Below are 21,403 nucleotides of genomic sequence, written 5' to 3' on the forward strand. Positions count from 1 at the left end.
CATTGGGCAAGTTGTTTCACCATTCTCAGCTCCTCTCTCCCCTTGTATGATGTAAGGCTGAAATGGTGGAGCCAAGGTGTGGATGAAATGAGAGACTGTATGAAGGAGCCTGCTGCAGTGCCAGAAATGTAATCAATGCTTCACCATTGAGTGCTGTTATCATTTATTATTGAAAGAGAGTCCATAGAGTTAAGCATTCATTTATAAATATATATACAAACACACTTATATATGTATACAATATAAAATTTGTATCATCATATATGATTACGCTCCTCGTTATGCAACAGGTGTATGGGCGCTCATGTACCAGGCCACTTCTTCTGTTACCATAGTGCATAAAATACTTAGCTTTTTCTTCTGTGCGTCTCAGTTCAGTTCAGTTCAGTCACTCAGTCATGTCTGACTCCATGAACCGCAGCACGCCAGGCCTTCCTGTCCATCACCAGTTCCCAGAGTCACCCAAACCCATGTCCATGGAGTCAGTGATGCCACCCAACCATCTCATCCTCTGTCGTCCCCTTCTCCTCCTGCCCTCAATCTTTCCCAGCATCAGGGTCTTCTCCAATGAGTCAGCTCTTCGTATCAGGTGGCCAAAGTATTGGAGTTTCAGCTTCAACATCAGTCCTCCCATTGAACACCCAGGACTGATCTCCTTTAGGATGGACTGGTTGGATCTCCTTGCAGTCCAAGGGACTCTCAATTGAGAGTCTTCTCCAACACCACAGTTCAAAAGCATCAATTCTTTGGCGCTCAGCTTTCTTTACAGTCCAACTCTCACATCCATACATGACCACTGGAAAAACCTATAACCTTGACTAGACGAACCTTTGGTGTCAAAGTAATGTCTCTGCTTTTGAATATGCTATCTAGGTTGATCATAACTTTCCTTCCAAGGAGTAAGCATCTTTTAATTTCATGGCTGCAATCACCATCTGCAATGATTTTGGAGCCCCAAAAAATAAAGTCTGTCACTGTTTCCACTGTTTGCCCATCTATTTGCCATGAAGTGATGGAACCGGTTGCCATGATCTTCGTTTTCTGAATGTTGAGCTTTAAGCCAACTTTTTCACTCTCCACTTTCACTTTCATCAAGAGGCTTTTGAGTTCCTCTTCACTTTCTGCCATAAGGGTGGTGTCATCTGCATATCTGAGGTTATTGATATTTCTCCCGAAAATCTTGATTCCAGCTTATGCTTCCTCCAGCCCAGCGTTTCTCATGATGTACTCTGCATATAAGTTAAATAAGCAGGGTGACATTATACAGCCTTCACGTACTCCTTTTCCTGTTTGGAACCAGTCTGTTGTTCCATGTCCAGTTCTAACTGTTGCTTCCTGACCTGCATATAGGTTTCTCAAGAGGCAGGTCAGGTGGTCTGGTATTCCCATCTCTTTCAGAATTTTCCACAGTTTCTGTGCATCTCAATCTCATTTTAAATCCCTTGGTTCTTGCAGGCTATTTTATATGGCCAAGATCATTCTGAGGCCAGTTGCTAAATGTATGGGTTAAATTCCTCTGTCTGTTAAATTCTCCAGGCGAGAATACTGGAGTGGGCAGCCATTCCCTTCTGCAGGGGAACTTGCCAACCCAGGGATTGAACCCAGGTCTCATGTATTGTATGCAAACTCTTTACCATCTGACCCGCTCAATCTTATTTTAAATCCCTTGGTTCTCTAGGCTATTTTATAGAGCTAAGAGTATTCCAAAGCCAACTGCTAAATGTTTGGATTAACTATGTTACTTTTCTTTAATTGCTGGAAGGATTATATATCTCTCCAGGGCAGGGGCAATGTCTGTGGTATTCGCTGCCCTGTCCACATAGAGCTTACTGTGTAGGAGATGCTGTGTCATGAGTGTTGGATTGCAATTTAAGAATCTAATGACTGTAGTTTGCTTTTACTTGTCAGCGGTTCTGACAAGGGAGTTTATTATTGGGGGAAGAGAAGCTTCTAGAAGTAGCATTGAGGCTGAGCACTGCTTGTGTCACAACAGTGGGGACACGGTTCGAAACTCAGGGTTCCTGTATTCTACAGGATCTGGGAAATGTTACAGTAGGAAATAAAAAATTTTGAGAGGGAAAAATGAGAAAATAATACCAAAGAAACTTTTTGAAAACTATCTTGAACAGCAGTCTTTTGCCAAAGAAGGGGCAGGGATGTGAGTATGGTGCTGTACCCCCAAACCTGAACTTTAAGAGAGAGCCACTTGGAAACCAGATAGGGTGGCCAGATTCGGCCAAAACAAACACAGCATGAGGAGCTGTGTTTATTTTTTTATTTTTGGTCACACCCCTCGGCTTGCAGGATCTTAGTTCCCAGATGAGGGATTGAACCCAGGTCCCTGGAGTGAAAGTGCAGAGTCCTAACCATTGGACAGTCAAGGAGTTCCCTCACGTCTTTCATTGGATTACTGCAGCTGCTAAGTCATTTCAGTCATGTCCGACTCTGTGTGACCCCATAGACGGCAGCCCACCAGGCTCCTCCATCCCTGGGATTCTCCAGGCAAGAACACTGGAGTGGGTTGCCATTTCTTTCTCCAATGCATGAAAGTGAAAAGTTAAAGTGAAATCGTTCGGTCGTGTCTGACTCTTAGTGACCCCATGGACTGCAGCCTACCAGGGTCCTCCATCCATGGGATTTTCCAGGCAAGAGTACCGGAATGGGGTGCCATTGCCTTCTCCGTTCATTGGATTAGTTATGGGATATTCTCAGATTGTATAGAAGCCATCATCTTTTTAGATATTCTCACTCTCTTTTTCTCTTTCCTGTTTTTCTTCCTAGTCTTATAATTAGTTGTGCTTGAAATCTTTTCATTTTCCTTCCTGTATCTATTGATATCTTCCATATTTTTGGTCTTCTTGTTTGTACATGTTTTAGGTAAAATTATTGTACGGTTGATGAGAATTTGGAGGTCTGAAGCCATTGCTTATCATGAGAGTAGGGCAGTTAGTGTCTGTGTGGATTGTCAACAGTTTCTGTTAACCGACTTCCAGTGTTTTGTGTCCTTGGCATGTGGTTTTTGTTTCGGAGCTCAATGTAGAGCCCTTCCACCTTTACTTTCTCTGTTTCACTTAACCATTTTTTGCTTTTTTAACATTTTATTTCTTTACTGGTCTGCACTGGGTCTTAGTTACAGCCCACGGGATCTTTAGTTGTGGTTATGTGGGATCTAGTTCCCTGACCAGGGATCAAATCCTGGCCCCCTGCATCAGGAGCGTGGAGTCTTAACTGGTGGACCAGCAGGGAAGTCCCTGGACATCTTCTTATGACAGTACATACAAACCATTTTTTTCCCTTAATTCTTCCACTGTATATTATTTTTCTGTGCCACAACTGTGTCCATTTCTCCTTTTTTCTTTTTAAAAATTTGATTGAGGTATAGTTGCTTTACAATATTTTGCCAATTTCTGCTGTACACCAAAGTGAATCAGCTATACGTATACATACAGTCTGTCTTTTTTGAATTGCCTTCCCATTTAGGTCCTCACAGAGCACTGAGTTGAGTTCTCTGAGCTGTACATTAGGTTCTCATTAGTTATCTGTTTTATAGTGTGTATCTATGTCAATCCCAATCCGCCAGTTCATCCTACTCCTTCACTCCCCCTTGGTGTCCGTGTGTGTGTGTTCTCCACGTCTGTGTCTTTATTTGTGCTTTTGCAAATAGGTTCATCGCCCCTTTTAGCTAAATGAAGTGAGATTCCCTAAGACTTCACTGTTGTCTCATGAATCATCCTGTACATACCCCCTCTTCAAGCTCTTCTGCTAAATGTCTCTCGAGTGCTTACTCATGCAAGGTATGAGCATGGTAAGCTCTTGATGTGAATTGTGTGAATTTATCTTCATAACCAACCTGGCGGGAGGTGCCATTATTTTCACTTTCTAGAGGAGAATGTCATGGCCCAGAGAGGTCCCGTGACTCAGCTGGGGTTTCACAGCTGGAGGTGGGCATAGGCACCCTATAAACTAGGCAGCCTGACTCCAGAGTCTGACGGCATGTATGCACTGTCCCCCTCGCCCACCCCAAGCCATGCTGTTCAAAGTTTGGCCTATGGACTTGTTCTGTTTGTCACTGGCCCAAGGGGAGACAAATTCTTAACCCATAATCCACTGTAAACATTTAGTAACTTCCCTAGCAATTTCTCATTGCTCTGTATCCAAGCAAATGACCAGGGCACTTATCTTCCTGAACTGGGCAAGGACCGGTTTGGGTGTTGTTGAATTCATGGGGCGAAGCATGTCTGTAGAGCTGTTTCTGCTCGTGTCCAGTAGGACACGCATGGAGGGATGTGTTGCCCCCTGCGGACTGGTGGTGAGGGCTGGTCTTTCACTAAGCTGGTTTGAGAGGCCTTGCAGCTTGATGAAACTGGCTAACCATTAAGGTCCTTTTTAACATCAAGATTCTCCGAGTTCTTGTCCTGAAAGTCCCCTTTGTTGTGGTTTCCGCCCTTGCCCTGCAGTCCTGGAACAATGGCCTGAGCACAGTGTCTGGGGCAGCTTAGCACACTTGTGAGGGCTAATAATGACTCCTTTCTGGCCCTTGTGTACTTAGTGATCTGCTGACGATACTGGGAGGAAATAAATAATATAAATGCTTTCATCTATCAGTTATTAATTGCTTTTACTGTGGGCTGGTACACAGTGTGTGGAGGAAGCATGAGATAACCTGGTGCTTCCATGGCCTAAATAGAGGATTATAATTCTCAGGCATGTAATTGACATCACTTCCTTAGTTCTTCTAATAGAAGAACCACAGGTGTGGGCCTTGGGTTTGTCGCATGTCCTCCCTGTCACCCACCACTGCAGTGTGTATTAGTCGCTCAGTCTTATCTGACTCTTTGTGACCCATGGACTGTAGCCTGCCAGGCCCTCTGTCCATGAATTCTCCAGGCAAGAATACTGTAATGGGTTGCCATCCCCTTCTCCAGGGGATCTACTGGCACTTAAAACGTTAGCCCGTGCAGGACCATGGCAGGATAGTAGTTTGTTCTGATAAACCCATGGGTATGACCGATGTCCAGGTTAATCTTGTAAGAGGTGCCAGCCCTCAGTCATGAGCTCCACCGAATGCCAAGCATCTCCCAGAACAATCGATACAGGCAGTGGTGTACCTCATAAACGAGAGCAGAGAGAGAGCACAGTGTTACTCAGTTTCCTGGCTTGGTATTGGTTTCTGCCATCCTGACAATTTGGTTTCAGATGCTTTATCAAACTGAGGTGTTAAGATCGTTAAAATTTGAGTTGTAAGTTACTAAGCAACAGAACAATAAATTTAAATAATTAGAATAATGTATGTAAATAGGTTCCTAAATTTAAGGAATTTAAATAATTAAAATAATAAATACCAGCCTGCCTGAATTTTTAAAAATTAGAGCTCCAAGGTGTTTTTTTAAATCAGAGGATAACTGCTTTACAATGTTGTATTGTTTTCTGCAGTACAACAACCTGAATCAGCCATTAAGTGTGTATATGTGTGTATATTCCCCTTCCTTCTTGAGCCTCCCTCCCAACCCCCAAGGTATCTTAGTATTATGATTTTTTGTAATTAAAGCAAACAGCATTCAAATTAAAGGTAATTTTGTAAAACAGTTGCAAAATCTTGGTAGGCACTTGAGCTTTGTCTTCATTATATCCTTTACCTGCGCCTGCTGTCAGATAGTTGGAGAAGGAAATGGCAACCCACTCCAGTGTTCTTGCCTGGAGAATCCCAGGGACGGGGGCGCCTGGTGGGCTGCTGTCCATGGGGTCGCATAGAGTCAGACACGACTGAAGCGACTTAGCAGCAGCAGCAGCTGTCAGATAGATAAATGCCTGTATTTTTTTTTTTTTGCTTTGGAAACCATCCTTTTCTTACTCTTAACAGATTATGAGTTGCATCATCTTACATAATTTTGGTCTTGGTACTTGGAGTTTCTTGCCAGCAGTGAGTGCTCTTGTTGAGAGTTTTCAAATTCTCCTTTCTGTACTAACCCTTGATCTGCAGAATATCACTGATAGAGAATAGAAGCACTAAACAATCACGGGGGAATCTCCTGTCAAATCTGTGCCCTGCTCATAATAGCAGTGGGTCAGAATGATTTCCTTATCAGCACAAAATTGTGCTCATTTGAGTATGGTTGCCTAAATAAATATGTGGTGACTCAGGAGGAAATAATTGTTTTCTAAGAATTTTTTGATGGATGTTTACTTTTCCCAGTTTGTTGTTTACTAGCTAAGTCGTGTCTGACTCTTTGCAGCCCCATGGACTGTAGCTTACCGGGCTCCTCTGTCCATGGGATTCTCCAGGCAAGAATACTGGAATGGGTTGCCACTTTTTCCAAAGACCTTGGTAAATTGCTCCTGTGTCTCCCCGACCCGTCCCTTTCTTTGTTTCGTTTTCTTTTCTTTTTTTTAATCAGACTTTTGTAGAATGAGTAAAGAGTGATGGAGACTGAGAATTGCTTTGTACTCCTCACATCAGCAGAAGTCAAGTGAACCCTGCTGGGTGGGGGGCAAAGTAGCAGACACCGATAAATGAATAAGGTAATGCTAGCATTCACTCAACTTCTGAACATAGCAGTTAGAACCTTATCGAACATGAAAATATAATCACATTTTAAAAATATTAGTATAGTTGCTGCACAATATTATGTAAATTACAAAGTGTACAATATTATGATTAATGATTTTTAAAAGTTTATTTATAGTTATTATGAAGTACTGGCTATATTCTCCATGTTGTACAATATTTCCTTGTAGCTTATTTTATGCCTGATTGTTTGTATCTCTTCCTTCCTTCCTTCTGTAGTCACTCTCCCCACTGGTAACCACTGGTTTGTTCTTTATATCTGTAATCACAGATTTTTTGATTTCCCCCAGATTTTTGCAGTCTTCAACTCTGCAAACATATGCAAAACAAAGAGTTTGTAATTGTTGGCTCATATTTTCTTTTGAGAGTTTAGGGAGTTATAAGCTAACCTTGATTGATTTTTTTTTTTTTTTAAGTTTTGAGAAGAGAGTTTGATTTTTGAATTTGAATGTGTTTAGGTATGCTGAGATTTTCAAGCATTTCAGATAAAAGGGAAATAGATTGATAAAACTTAGATTTCGTGTCAGCCTGTTTTTATATCTGTCCTGTCCACCTGTCCAACCCCAAGCTCCTTGCAAATAACACTTGGCCTGTTTTGCTCCTAGGCTGTGGTCTACCTAGCTCTTGGCTTCTTTGGGGGAGATAAATTGGAAAAGTGATTGCTTTTACAGCCTAAACAAAAAGGCCTGTTTTGGAATGTGTGTGTGTGCATATGTGCTAAGTCACTTCAGGCATGTTCAGCTCTTTGCGACCCTGTGGACGGTAGCCTGCCAGGCTCTTCTTTCCATGGGATTCTCCAGGCAAGAATACTGGAGAGGGTTGCCATTCCCTACTCCAGGGGATCTTCCTCACCCAGAGATCGAACCTCTCTCTCTCTCTCGGCGTCTCCTGCATTGGCAAGCAGTTTCTTTACCAGTAACACCACCTGGGAAGCCTGTTTTGGACTTAAGGGGAAGAAAAAGCCAGGATTTGAGATGAAGATTGAGATTAATGCCTAAAGAGTAGGGGGAGAGCTGCAGGGGAATCCAAATGGATGCTTCTTGCTTGTCTGTGATGCCTGGCACCTACTGCGATGATCATGTTTGCCCATGGTCGTCAGTACACTAGAGCTGAGTCTTTAAACAATTTTCTCTGGAGCCGTATTGGATATAACAGCCTGTCTTTTTCCCTCATTTGTGAGTTAATTCCTAAAAATGCTCTGTGACCAGTTGGAGAAAGGGTGAACTAGTTTTCTGTTTGGGGACCTGAGTCTTATCTCCCAGATAGATGTTTTTTCTCTGTGTGTTTAGATGCTATGGGAAGCACAGTAACAGTCCCCAGTACAAAAACTTAGTGAAAGGAGCTCTGTGTCAGGCCTGGTTAATCCCTTGTTAAATTAGACAGACTTTAGCCAGCCTCTATACAACAGTTCCTCGTGTTGTTGGTGGGTCCTTGGAGGGCTTTTCCTATTTCTATTGCCTAGAAATAAGTGGCTGTTCTAAAATGGTGACAAGTTTAGTTGGCTAAAGCCTGGGTCTCTCACAACCATCACTTACTTTGGAAAGCACTGACAGAACAGACTTAGCTTGCCCCCAATCCTTTTTATTTTTAAACTTTTAGGGCCTGGCCTCTTATTTTCAGCTTCTCACTTCTAGGTCCCTGTGCAAAGGGAGTGGTAGTCTGCTGGGCCGTGGAGCCTGGTTCTCTGTTGCTGGACTGTGGGTAAATTTACCAGTCATCTAAATAGAGAATGCCAGGTAACACACAAGAAGTTGAGTCTGATCTGATAATGAAGTGAGTTTATGGTAAACATCCTTTTGAAATTTAAGTGCAGAATCACCTGCTAAAGGCATTACAGTTCCCCTCTCTACCTTTTCGTCCTGTTCCTTTTAGAATAATCAAGATTCAAATCATATAGAACTTTGTCAGTCAAAACCAGAAAAACAGGTAACTTGAACAGATTGCGGGCTTGGATGTGTGTGTCATATATGCCCGAAAGAAATGCTTTGGATTCCTGCCCAGTGCACTAGTATGAGATCTTAAAGTCTGAGAGTTTTGAAGCCAAGTTGGGGGTCAATTTAAAGGGGAGAAGAAGTGCGCTGGTCCTGGGCTGTGCTCCCTTGACCATTGGGTAAAGAGCATGACCTTGAGAAGCACTGATGAGTTACAGAGCGTGTAAGGGAACCCTGAGAACCTCCGGCCTGCTCCCCGGGTGCGCTTGGCTGGTCATAAAACCTTATTAGCTGAGTGATGTGTTCTTTGTTGCTTACCTCTCCCGGCCTATGCCAGTTGGTGTCTTAAAGAACTGGAGAGCCAGACTTCCTCCCCAAGCTTCCATTTTCTATGTAGCTCTTTTTTCAGTCTTAGTACTACATACACGTGACTTTCTTCGATAGATTTGCTTGGCAGGCAGTCCCAGGCACTGGCGTCCTTCCTGCCTATGATGGGGAGCAGGGAGGATGAACTCCTCAGAAACCAGGGCTCTCCAGGTGGGGGTGACAATCCCAGCCAGCCCAGCCAGGCGAGTTAGGAGTGGCTGTCGGACCTTTTACAATAAAAGGTGGCGATTGTTTCAGGTAGGTCCCCTTTCTTCTCTTGCCCTCTGGCTGTCTTGTACAAGTGACAGGTGTTGGAGGCTTGGAATTGCTGCAGTTCCTTCCTTCCCGGACTTGGCAGATGAAATAGGACTGAGTTACTGGGGACTCATGCATCAAAATGTTGCAGCTTAAAAGATACTTTGAAGAGAGTTGAGTCCATTTGGAACAAGCCCCAGTTTTCTATAAAAATTAGTTTCCTGCAAGGATGACTAGGTTTTTCTGTTTATTCTGTTAAAACACAAGTGGAGGGGGGAATCTATGGGAGAATATTTTCATCTCCATTGAATGATGCCTGACTCCCTTTTCTTCTGTTTTTAACATTTAGTAATGCCTGTCCTTGCCCTCACCTCCAAAATATTCCCAGTAGGGAAATAAATAAGTGAAAAATGATGCTCCTCTCATCCATCCTTGTTTTCATCCCCTGGACTCTTTGCAACAGCTACTCTTTAGCTGTTTGCTATATTTCCTTCCAATAAGTATTTAATGAACATGTAAATTCATCTATATCTATCTGTATTGCTTTTCAAATTGCATATCCAAACCCTTTCAGTAACATCTTGAAGAGGTGACACAATTTTACTTTTGGTAAACGGTACTTCTTTGCTTCAGTAAAAGATGTTACCTAGGTGTTTTAACTCTGAACCCTTCAAATGAGAAGACTATGGAGAGTTGTCATGAATTGATACACATACCACAGCATTGGACCCGTCTGCCATAGGAGAAGGAGCTTTCTGTATTCTGGTGATTGATTTGGGATAGCTTCTAAAAACTGCAAACCATCTTTGTTAATTTCTTTGAAATATCTCCTTAATAGGGCTTGCTGGTGGCTTAGACAGTAAACAGTCTGCCTGCAATTCAGGAGACCCAGGTTCGACCCGTGGGTTGGGAAGATCCCCTGGAAAAGGGAATGGCTACCCACTCCAGTATTTTTGCCTGGAGAATCCCATGGACAGAGGAGCCTAGCAAGCAGGCTACAGTCCAAGGGGTCGCAAAGAGTCAGACACAACTGAGCGACTGAGACACTATCCATTTAAGATGATAGTACAGGGATTCCCTTTGGGGTAACAGATTTACTTTTATGGTTGCTACTCAATTCCTCTGTTTTGTCATCTTGGGGTATATTGGTTCAGTTAAAAATAGAGCTCTAATTAAAATGGGCGCCCTCTCTGAAAATAAGAACTATATTTCAATTAGTAAATTCCTATTTGCTTAACGTATTTTTGTTTTGTTTTTTTTCTTTTTTTGAAAATTTTAACAGCAAGCCCGGGCTGAGCAGGAAGAAGAATTCATAAGTAACACTTTATTCAAGAAAATTCAAGCTTTGCAGAAGGAGAAAGAAACCCTTGCTGTAAATTACGAGAAGGAAGAAGAGTTCCTCACTAATGAGCTCTCCAGAAAATTGATGCAGGTAAATTACCTTTTCTGCCCTCTTATCTTCCCTGCCTGTTTTCTTCTCTAGGGGAAAAAAAATGACTTTGATCTAGCACTTTGCTTGAAACATTTCCTGATGAGGTTGTAGCTAAAATTCTTTAGAGATTAAAATACCTAAGTGAAGATGGCAGCAGTGTAATACTCAAGACTGTGGTTCCCAGCTCATCTGCTTAGGTGAGGTAAGGTATTTTATACTCTGACCATTTTAAGAAATTGCTGATGAGCCTGAGGCCTTAGCACAGGAGTCAATGATGTATGCAGTATTTTGGGATTATGAGAGTTAACACCAAATGTGAGATTTCTTTCTCCTTTTATATTGAATCTGTAATGAATATATGGACATTTTTGGCAACCAGAAGTAGGTCTTTTGTACCAATATGTGAAGATACAAAGGGAAATGCCACTTTGAGGAGAGAAAAATATATGTATCTGTGATAGTCAGTTGTGTTCAGATGGGTGAGTAATACGTTACTGAACAAATAACAAATGTTGAAACTTAACATCAATCACTAACAGTGTATAGAAGACAACACACAAAACATACAGAAATTTTTATTTTTCTAGTTAGATTTTTCTACCTTCCCCTCCTGTTTGTTTTGTTTTCCTCTCCTTGAAGCTTACTAGTAAATTATAAAAGTAAGATTTGTTTAGGGCAAATATCATGCAGGTTATTTAGTATGAACTTGAGAACAAGTGGGACATTGAGTTTTCACTATTTAACGCAACATGTCCAAAATAGTGAATAGGTATAAAATTATCCAAAGACAAATATTATTGGTATTTTTTTCAGATGGCTGTAAAAGGTAGAAATCTTTCCTTGTATTTTCTATTCACTGGCATTACTAACAATTTCACTCATTAATTTGATCGAAATATGTATTCTAATGAGATTATAACAAAAGGATATTTGGAGCCTAAATTCTCTTACCTTCTGACATATCAAATGTTGGAAGAAGATTCCAGAAACTTTAGTGTTAAGACCATGCAATGGTCCAGGTACCTTTTACCCCATCTTTTTATTCTTATTTTCCTACCTAATTATTGAATAAAGATACCACTATAATCTTGTACAAAAATTGATTTATATGGTAGCTGTTGGAATGTGAAGGATAGAGATCCTCGGTCAGTATTATCTAGTGGAGATTTATGGTGGAATTTCTGTGTTGAAATGTTTTCTTTATTCCTGTGCATTCTGATTTAGAGGAAAAATGAGGCAGAAGATTAGTTTGACTTTTGACTCTTATCGTACCTTGGCAGCATTAGACTAATTATTCTGCATGTTGCTTCCAGAACTGTAAGGATATGATTATGGCTTCCTTTTCTGTGTTTTGTGTGTAATCAGATGCCCTAATTTTTAACACTTCGAGAAACATTTTTTTGTTTTCACTTTGCATAGTCATTGGTATTTGGAACCTTTGATTAAAGTACATTATAAAGCAGTCAATATCCTAGCCAGATCATGCTTTCTTTTTCTCTAGAAAGACTCATTTTCATTATGAGTTGTTCTGTAATGTGTAATTTAGCATCTCATTAGCTTCTTATCATGACCCACCTACTTTCCAAGGACACTGATGTCCCTTGAAGCAAGCTACTGGATAGAGTGAACACCTAAGAGCCATGTGCAACAGAAAGAGGTTAATTATAGTAATATATTTGGCATAAGAAGGTTTGAACTTAAAATTTAATAAATAAAGCTATAACTTGGAGAAATGTAGTTTTTTTGTTTTTTTTTTCAGAATTTTTTTTCAGATTATTTTTTCAGAATTCTTATATTAAAATAAATAGTTTTACTTGGTCAGGAGAAAAATTTTCATATATTAAAAACTTAAATTTTTTGAGGGGCATGGATCTTTCTAAAGAGACTGGGTAATACATTAATACAAACTGGACAGTGTGAAAAAATGTTCCCAAAGTAGTTTGTAATGTGGAGCCCTGGTCTTCACATGGCTGGGTCTTATGTTCACCCTCAGTCAAAACAAAGTGTTCAATATGAGGATGTAAGTCTGTTGTTTGGGGAGTTCTAGGTGATCTGTAGCTTATTAGTAATCCCACTTGCAGAACCTGGGCAAATGGATGGTCAACATGTGTCTGTTGACCATGCGGGGAACCAAGCAGGGAGACATAAATCCCCGCTTGGTTCCTAGGTTTTATTTTCATATATTATATATGCATATATATATCTAGAGAGAGAGAGAGAGAGAGAATGTGTGTGTGTGTGTGTGTGTGCGTGCTTAGTCTCTCAGTCATGTCTGACTCTTTGTGACCCTTTGAACTGTAGCCCACCAGGCTCCTCTGTCCATGGGAGTTTTCAGGCAAGAATGCTGGAGCAGGTTGCCATTTCCTCCTCCAGGGGATCTTCCCAACCCAGGGATTGAACCCATGTCTCCTGTGTCTCCTGCATTGCAGGCAGATTCTTTACCCAGAGTCATCAGGGAAGCCCTATATCAGGGAATTCCGTATGTGTATATAGTAATAACGGAGAAGGCAATGGCACCCCACTCCAGTACACCTGCCTGGAAAATCCCATGGATGGAGGAGCCTGGTGGGCTGCAGTCCATGGGGTCGCTAGGAGTCGGACACGACTGAGCGACTTCACTTTCTCTTTTCACTTTCATGCATTGGAGAAGGAAATGGCAACCCACTCCCCTGTTCTTGCCTGGAGAATCCCAGGGACGGGGGAGCCTGGTGTGCTGCTGTCTCTGGGGTCACACAGAGTCGGACATGACTGAAGTGACTTAGCATAGCATAGCATAGCATATAGTAATAAAATACAGGAGCCTCTGGTTTGAGTTCTGGGTCGGGAAGATCCACTCGAGAAGGAATAGGCTATCCACTCCGGTACCCTTGGGCTTCCTTCATAGCTCAGCTGGTAAAGAATCCACCTGTAATGTGGGAGACCTGGGTTTGATCCCTGGGTTAGGAAGATCCCCTGGAGAAGGAAATGGCTCCCCACTCCAGTATTCTAGCCTGGAGAATTCCGTAGACTGTACAGTCCATGGGGTCACAAAGAGTGGGACACGTCTGACAACTTTCACAAGAGAATATATAACATAGATGTAAAACTCGCCATTGCAGCCATTTTTTAGTATATAATCCAATGGCATTAAATACACTCACATTGTTGTACGACCATTCCCACCACCCATCCCCAAGAACTTTTTCAAACTGAAACTGAATCCATAAGAAATAACCCCTTATTCCATGTTCCTGGTTCTTTCTAAGACTTTTGAAAAGACACGGACGGCAGATAGTGTGAGGTTGCAGTCTCTGGCAAGTTCCAGAGCTGTGCCTACTGTGACATGAATAGTGATCCCGCACTTGACACCAGGGATCAACTGCACGCCATTTTGTGGTAAGTCCCTGTACCTTTGGGCAGCTGGAAGGCTCTTGTATAACCGCTGGAAAGAAGGGCTGTAGGCCTACTGTACCCATCCCCCAGGCTTTCCTGAAGGATTTCCGCCAGTCCTTTGTTGCAGTCTCACATTTTCTGCCACCCAGTGTGGTAGAACTAATCTCCATCTGGAAGATTTTTGGAGTAATTGGTACCAATAGACTTTTCCAACTGTGTAATTACTTTAATATGACTCTCTAGGATGCTTGCTTCTGGATAAGAACTTGTTATGATAGCCTACTAAGAGAAACTGTGCTGCCGGAGACACTGACGGACAGAGGAGTAAATTGACCTGTTCACCAGGGAGGTGTTTAACATTTTTCACCAGAGGCCGCTTAGAGGCTATTTATGGAGCAATTTTGGTTTTGTTGCTTGTGCTATGGCTGTTGTCTTTGATAGTGAGTGTGGCTTTTATGTGCATTTCAAAGGAATTCTTTGGTCTTAAGAACAAAATGAGATTATTACTATAAAGGAGATACCTCCTTTTCCATCTGCTGTGATACAGATGGTGTCAAATACCTTTAAAAACTGAATCAAATGTATTTAAGTAGATGAATAGAAATCTCTTTTTCCTGTTAAAAGATCATGTTTGGAAGATAGGTTCAACACCTCCAAATATGTTAATCCTGTCTAAAGCAAACAAAGAAATATGCACAAAACAGCATGCAGTTTTTCTCCTTTATTTTTGTATACATCTGCTAGATAGATACCTTGGTTTTGCAAAGACTCTTGTCTGAAAAATCTGCTTCTTTCTGAGCCTGGACCATGGGATCGATGACTTGACTGGTAAGAACTGTCCTAAAAAGGAGCCTTCTAGTCTAATGCCAAGCCTACACTAGGACTAAATTCAGCTCCTGAATGCCTTGAAGAGATGTTTGTTGCTTAATCATAATTTGTAATTAAAATGTATAAGGAATGTTTTGTGATCAAATTCTTCATCAGAATTTGATTCTTAATATCTATGCTAGGGGGAAAAAAAGTCTAAAAGACTATTCTCTGGAATGCTGGCTGTAATTGGGTGCTGAGCTTAGGGATGTTAGTTTTCTTGTGCTCCTGTCCTTCTCAGTTTGTAGAAGCAACACGCATTACTTTTGTAATTAAAAAATATCTTACTTCCTAAGAAGAAAATGTTAAAAATACCTGTTTTGTCCTTATGTTTTGAAACCTCCAGCTGTATCACTGAGCTTGAGAGCTCACAGTCTTGCAGTTGTTACCAAAGTAGACTGGGGTCTGCTTGCCCGATGTGCAGCAAAGCTGACCCACTGACGGGGCTGTGGTGAAAGAAAGTACAGTGTTTACTGCAGGGCACCAAACAAGGAGAATGGGCAGCTTGCGCTCAAAAGACATGAGCTCCTCGATGGCTTTTCAGGAAGGGTTTTGAAAGACATTGAGGGGAGAGAGACACAGGGTGCATGTTCAGCTCATGCCCAGTTCTCTGGTGGGTTGATGGTGAGCAAATAGTGATGTTTCAGGAATCTCAGCCATCAGTCTTCTGGTTCCGACCAGTCTGGGATTTATGTGTACTGGTGGTCAGCATGCAGCTAACTTCTTCCACCTAGTGGGGGTTTTAATATCTGCACAACAACTCAAGGACATGGCTCAGGATATTATTTACAGCCCTGAGGAGGAAATAAAATAAAGGTCTTTGTCTTTGTTGTATGACTTAGCTATTTGTCTTGCTTGACTATTTTCTCACTTCTCTAATTAAATCTGCTTTGTAACCAAAGAGCAAATTTAAAGCTTTTCTACAAACGAGGGGCAGGGGCGGGGATAAGATGGAGGTCTATCCCGGGGTGGTCCTGCAGGGTCTTACTCGGTTTCACTATCGTAATTGCATCTGTTTATCATGGACCGCATAGACTGCAGTGCAGTGGAGCCCCTTGCAAAGTCAGGAAGATTCTGGACTACCCAGATTGTTCATTTAGAGCTAGCATAAACAAAATGCTCTTATGATTGGCTTAACTGTCTTGTCAGCTGTGATACGATTCATTCCAATGGCCGCTCTTTAAAAAAAAAAAAACACAAAGCCCCCTAATTCCTCTGGCTAACAGTTAAGCACCAGTCACCAATACCAACTGGAAGACCTATTGTTGCTGAGATGGATAGTGATTTTAGCCCCTGTGGATTTTCTCACTTGCTTTTATGTAAGCCCAAGGCATCAGGTTCACTTCCTGCTCTTGGGAAGCTCTGTTCAATTGTTGCCTACACTTTTCTCCACCAATACTGCTGCCAAAAGTTAATGAATATTTTTTTTTTCTTTATTTAAAAGCCTGGAACAGGACTGAGATAGGAGTACTGAATATTATATATCGCTCTGAATGTTTTCACTCTAATCCAATTTTCAAATTTTAGACCTTAAAATAACAAATAAGTTTGTAGTCTTGTACTGTAGAGTCATATTTGAAATTGGATCTAGTCTTCAGAAAACAATGCCACTGTAGCTATTAATATAATAGAAATGATTGTACTCATTCTCTTACTGAGGAGACACATCTTTCTTATTGATGGCGGAAGGCACTTAAGAACACAAGTTTTCTGGATCTCTTGTTAAGTGGCACGACTTATTGTTACTATTATTGACTTGGTCCCTGAGGTGAGAACGCCTCCGGGAATTACAGCAGTTGCAGTTTCCTAGCATCTGTGGAAAGATGATATATGGAGGGAAGGAAGGAAGTTGTGGGCAAAAACCGCTGCTGAAGCCGCCATTGCCAAGTGATACAGAGCTGAGTCGTTCAGAAGGCTGATCTGTAATAGCATTATTCTCCCATCTGTGTTCACACAGGAATGAAACAGAGTAAGGCTTGCGAGAAGTCCCTGAATCTGCCCATTGAGCTAGACAAAGGCTTACTTTCCTGTACCTCTTCTCTCCCCTCCCCTCAACCTGGAGTAGTAGTTTCTCCTTCCATTCGCATCTGAACAGAGGCAGGTTTTCTTCTTTAGTCCCTTCAAGGCTGTGTCTGTGGAGGGCAGGCTTGTCTACAGGCTCTAGGAGTGAGCGTAGATGCCTAATTCCCTTCTCAAGCCTGTACGCCAGAATCTGAGGCTGCCTTCTTTTACTCCAAGTTCTCCAAGTCACTAAGATGGCAGTGCAGTGATCTTGTTTGTTCAGGCAGCAGAATCACATGTCAGGGTGATAAATATGTATGAAACCCTGTTTAGTTCATTTTAAAGGCACCGAGGCGAATGCTGCTGTCGAATCCATTCAGGTGAAGACTTGTTCTCCTGTGGCAGGGAGACCTTGAAATATGTTCTTCATTAAGCTGGCTCGACCAGTGGCCCTCTTGGCTTTTAGTTTTTCAGGGCTATTAATGCTGAGCAGAAAAATTGGCTATCACCTAATAGCTAACAGAACATTTGGGGCAAAGTTGAGTTGTGGGTTTTTTTTTTTTTTTTTGTCGTTCTCGTTGTTGTTTTTCATTCCACATTATCTGACTCTCAGCTGTGTGTGTTCTTTGTTTCTTTTCATGGAACAGGGGGCTTATACATTGTGTTCACGATACATCTGCAGAGGGCTTCTGGGATGTGTTTATTGCATTTTAAATGCCACAACCACCAGAGGCCAAATTATAAGGCAGAATTTTCCTGGTAGCAGCATGCCAGAAATCTCTCAGTCCAACGTAATTTGCATTATGATTAGAAAATACAATAAACTTGAGGCAATTCTTTTAGTCTTCACAAATCACTGAGGGTTTGTTTTTTTTTTTTCCAAAATGTGTGTAGTATGTTACCATTATGGCTGGAGTTAATGTGCCAGCCTGGATTCCCCAAAGTACAAGAGCAAGGGTCAGGGCTTAGCAGCTTTTCAGGTTGACTTCTTTGACAAAATATGGAGAAATGCAGGTAGAAAGTAAAAGTAGGAGAAGGAAATGAAAAATACTGAGATGAAGCTGGAGTGAGAAGTTGCTTTACTCACTAGGGTAGGGGTAAGTAAGCATTGTTATTTCTAGTTGAAAAGGTGAAGGTGAATCTTGGAGATTGAAAGACTTGTCTGCACTGTAGATGGACTTGAACCATTGCTGGAAATGCTGTGCAAATTATTTTAAAGCTTTGCAGTTAGAAATGTTGCAGTGTTCTGCATTTCTTGGGTAATTTTTTTTTTTTAAAAGTTTACAGTCAGCCCAGTTATTAATTACCTTAAAATACAGAGAGATATCCTAACACTAATTATCTTTACTTTCCTTTTTCTTTTTTCCTTTTAATTTATGATAAGGTCTCAGCTTTGAGTACATTCTTTCTTTGGGTTAAATATTCTCTACTCCTCAAAGAAGAAAGGGTTAATTTTTACAAAATGGATTTTTTTTTTTTGCAGGTTGAGTCCAGAGCCTCAAGAATTCCTTTATCTTATTCATGGAGCATCTTTTTTTCAAACCTTCCTCCTAACTAGATTTTTTTCAAAGGTGTTAATATTTTAAGCAGCATGCTGCTGCTGCTGCTGAAGTCGCTTCAGTCGTGTCCGACTCTGTGTGACCCTATGGACTGCAGCCTACCAGGCTCATCTGTCCATGGGATTTTCCAGGCAAGAGTACTGCAGCATGATGCTATTAGGAATCAAATCTAGGAAGGTCAGACTTAGCCCCTGAGGTGTTCTAAGTGGGCAGGAAGCCTCATGTACTGGAGCCCTCCACTCAGGTGAGAGCTTGTCCTCAGTTTTGAGGAGGCTGACAAGAAAATAACATCCAAAAAATTCTGGAAGGGCCTACCAATTTTTTTTCCTTGCAAAAGTTAGGTATACTTTTTCCCTTTTTGAAAATCACAATTAGTTAATTCAGGCAAGCTTCACTGAAGATAAGTGGAAGGATTAACAAGATCATGAAGAACTGCTGGGGGGAGATCTGGGGAAGGTGGAAATCGAGAGGAGGCCCAGCACCCAAGGCTTCCTTTTTCGTGAGCACATTTGCTATTTATTTGTAACAGAACAGCTAAGAAGCTGAATTGTGCTTTTGGCAGTTGTGTAGAGCTGGGGTTTCAGAAGTCAGAGCTCAGGGCTGGCTAAAGGTGGGGACAAAGATAAATCACCCCCGCTTTAATCTGGAATCATGAAGAGCTATACCGTCGGAAAAGAGTGAACCTTTTTTTTTTTTGCTTCATTTGGATGAATCAGAGAACACAAAACTTTGGTTTTGAATTAAGGCAGACCGTGCTCATCCCAGCCTGAAGGAGGGGGAGTGTACATGATGCTTAGCGTGTGTGGGAAGGCGCTGTGGGAGGCGTCTTTGGAGCTGTCCCAAAGTTCCAGAAATTTGGAGGAAACGGCTTCAGGTACTCTAGGCAGAGGATACAGAATGATTAGGACTGAGCTTGGGGTGCAGTGGCTCTTGTTAGTGGGTGACCAGCAGGACATGGGGTCTGGAAGCCCCTGGACCAGAGTGATCTCTGGACATGTTTGCCCAGGATGATGGGTTTCTTTTTTATTTTTTTGATGTGGACGATGTTTTAAAAGTTTGTTACGATATTGCTTCTGGTTTATGCTTTGGTTTTTTGGTCGTGAGGCATGTGGTCTTTAGCTCCCTGACTAGGGACCAAAGCTACACCCCCTGCGTTGGAAGGTGCAGCCTTAACCACTGGACTGCCAGGGCAGTCCCTTCAGGTTTTAAAATGTGGGTTGTTGTTTTTTCCTCTAGGAAAAGAGTCTTTAGAAAAAGACATAAGGTTGGCCTTTAATCATAGTTGCCAGCACCACTCTCTGTGCTGAGATTCATCATTGTCAGATGCCTGGACCCTGAAGGCATTTGTGTGTGCAAACCTTAGGCTGTCCCTGGGGCTGAGTGTGAAAGTATGGGGAACTTGCATGGGGACTGGATTGAAGGTGGACTTGAACATCGTAGCGATGAGTTTGGGCTTACTCTGCAGGAATGAGGGAGCCATTATAAGGTTTTGAGCAGGGTGTTGAATGAAGAGAAAACCCTACTAGTTTAGTTCAGCGTGATCTACACACTGGACCTGGGGTATCGATTAGGAGCTTTGGCGGTGGCCCAGTGAAGAGGAGTAAAAGACTTGAGCCGGAGCACAGAAAGCGCAGGACGTGTTGGACAGCTGTTCTGGGGGCTGACTTAATGCCACTTGGTAACTGATGAGATGTGAGATATTGACTGAGAATAACAGTGCCAGTAACAGAAGGGGGAAGGAGGTGGGCTTAAGTCTGGGCCCAGGAGGCGTTTAGTGGTGATGCGCTGAATTGAAGGTGGGAGGTTGACTTTCTGCTCAGCAGAGCTGTTCAGATTGGTTTAGAGACTCAATATTGTGAGAGACAGTTCTTTTTTTCAAAACCTGTGTTAACTACTTGGAACAGTAAGTCCCCTACACATGAACCTTTAAGCTGCAGACTTTAAAAGATGCGAATGTTTGTTCACTTGTCCATTCACGTGAGTTAGTTCTCTTGTCTAGGGTACATTGTCACACACATGCTTCCTCTACAAGTGGTCGTGCTTTTGTGTACTTGCTGTACAGTTCTGTATAGAGTACAGTATCTTTATTTCAAGCCAAAGATGTCTGGAAGCAAGGATAAAAGCAGCACTATATAGCTGATTGTGTTAGGTACCTAGGCTTACTTGGTCAAATTGGACTTAAGAACACACCCTTGGAACAAAACTTGTTCACATGTAGGGGGCTTACTGTGTTAACTACATGACAATTATTTTTGGCAATCCAGTGATTTAATGTAGTCACTGTTCTATGGTGGGCTTTACTTGGCTTAGTGCAGATGGCTCTAATTCTTGGTAGTTGTCAATAAATGAGGGATGTTGGTTGCAAAACTGCAGGTTGTACAGAGAATGGTTAGCATTGACTGGTGTAAATAGAACTGGGGGCATCTTGCGTTTATCCTCGAGTTGAATCGAAAAAGCTGAGTCCGGGGCTGGTGGCAAGAAGGCGTGCCTCCCTTGGCTCTGGGTGGACTAACAACAGGCCCAGACTTGCAAACACGCTTCGCCAAGCCTGGGATTTGGCAAACCTGCTGCATGCTGGGTGGGTGGGCTGGCGTAGCAGCCAACCTTCACGTGTGCCTGCAGTGGTGCCTGTACCTGCTGGAGAAGGTTTTGCCCAGAATAAAAGCCATTCAGTGAAGAGTTTTGGAATCTCTGATATAAGAAGCCTGGTTCACTGAAAGTGGCTCCAGAAAACTTTGGAAATTATGAGAAAGACAACAATTATTGGTAATTCCGTGATGCTTAAGGCTAGTCTGTCGTTAGATCAACTTAATGCTATACTCATGTTTTTTAATGGGCTGGAAATTGGCTTTGGGATTTCATATGTGAGTAGATACAATGAGAAAATGCTCACATTTGAGTGCTTAGAATTTTCCAGGTTTGTAGTTGTGTTTTTGCTTATGGCTTTTTCACTTATTTTAATATATATTTCATGCTGAATCCCAAGGAGCAGATCTTTATTTATATAACCCTAATTCCATTGTAAATGTGCTGCTGTGGATCGTCAGTTACGTAA

At 41.9% G+C, this 21,403-nt stretch overlaps 1 protein-coding gene across 1 annotated transcript in view; it reads left to right on the forward strand.

Moving 5' to 3' along the window:
* The window catches only part of CCDC6 (coiled-coil domain containing 6), a 112,696-nt gene that overhangs the window by 43,954 nt on the left and 47,339 nt on the right, over positions 1 to 21,403 (forward strand). The window contains exon 2 of the mRNA XM_086382445.1: positions 10,400 to 10,549. Coding sequence (XP_086238571.1) covers positions 10,400 to 10,549 — 150 coding nt within the window. The remainder of the gene's footprint in view (positions 1 to 10,399; positions 10,550 to 21,403) is intronic.

The sequence above is a fragment of the Bos grunniens genome, chromosome 28 (genome assembly GCF_055505025.1).
Source record: "Bos grunniens cultivar Pamir isolate PY7600 chromosome 28, Bosgru_T2T1.0, whole genome shotgun sequence".
Classification (NCBI taxonomy): domain Eukaryota; kingdom Metazoa; phylum Chordata; class Mammalia; order Artiodactyla; family Bovidae; genus Bos; species Bos grunniens.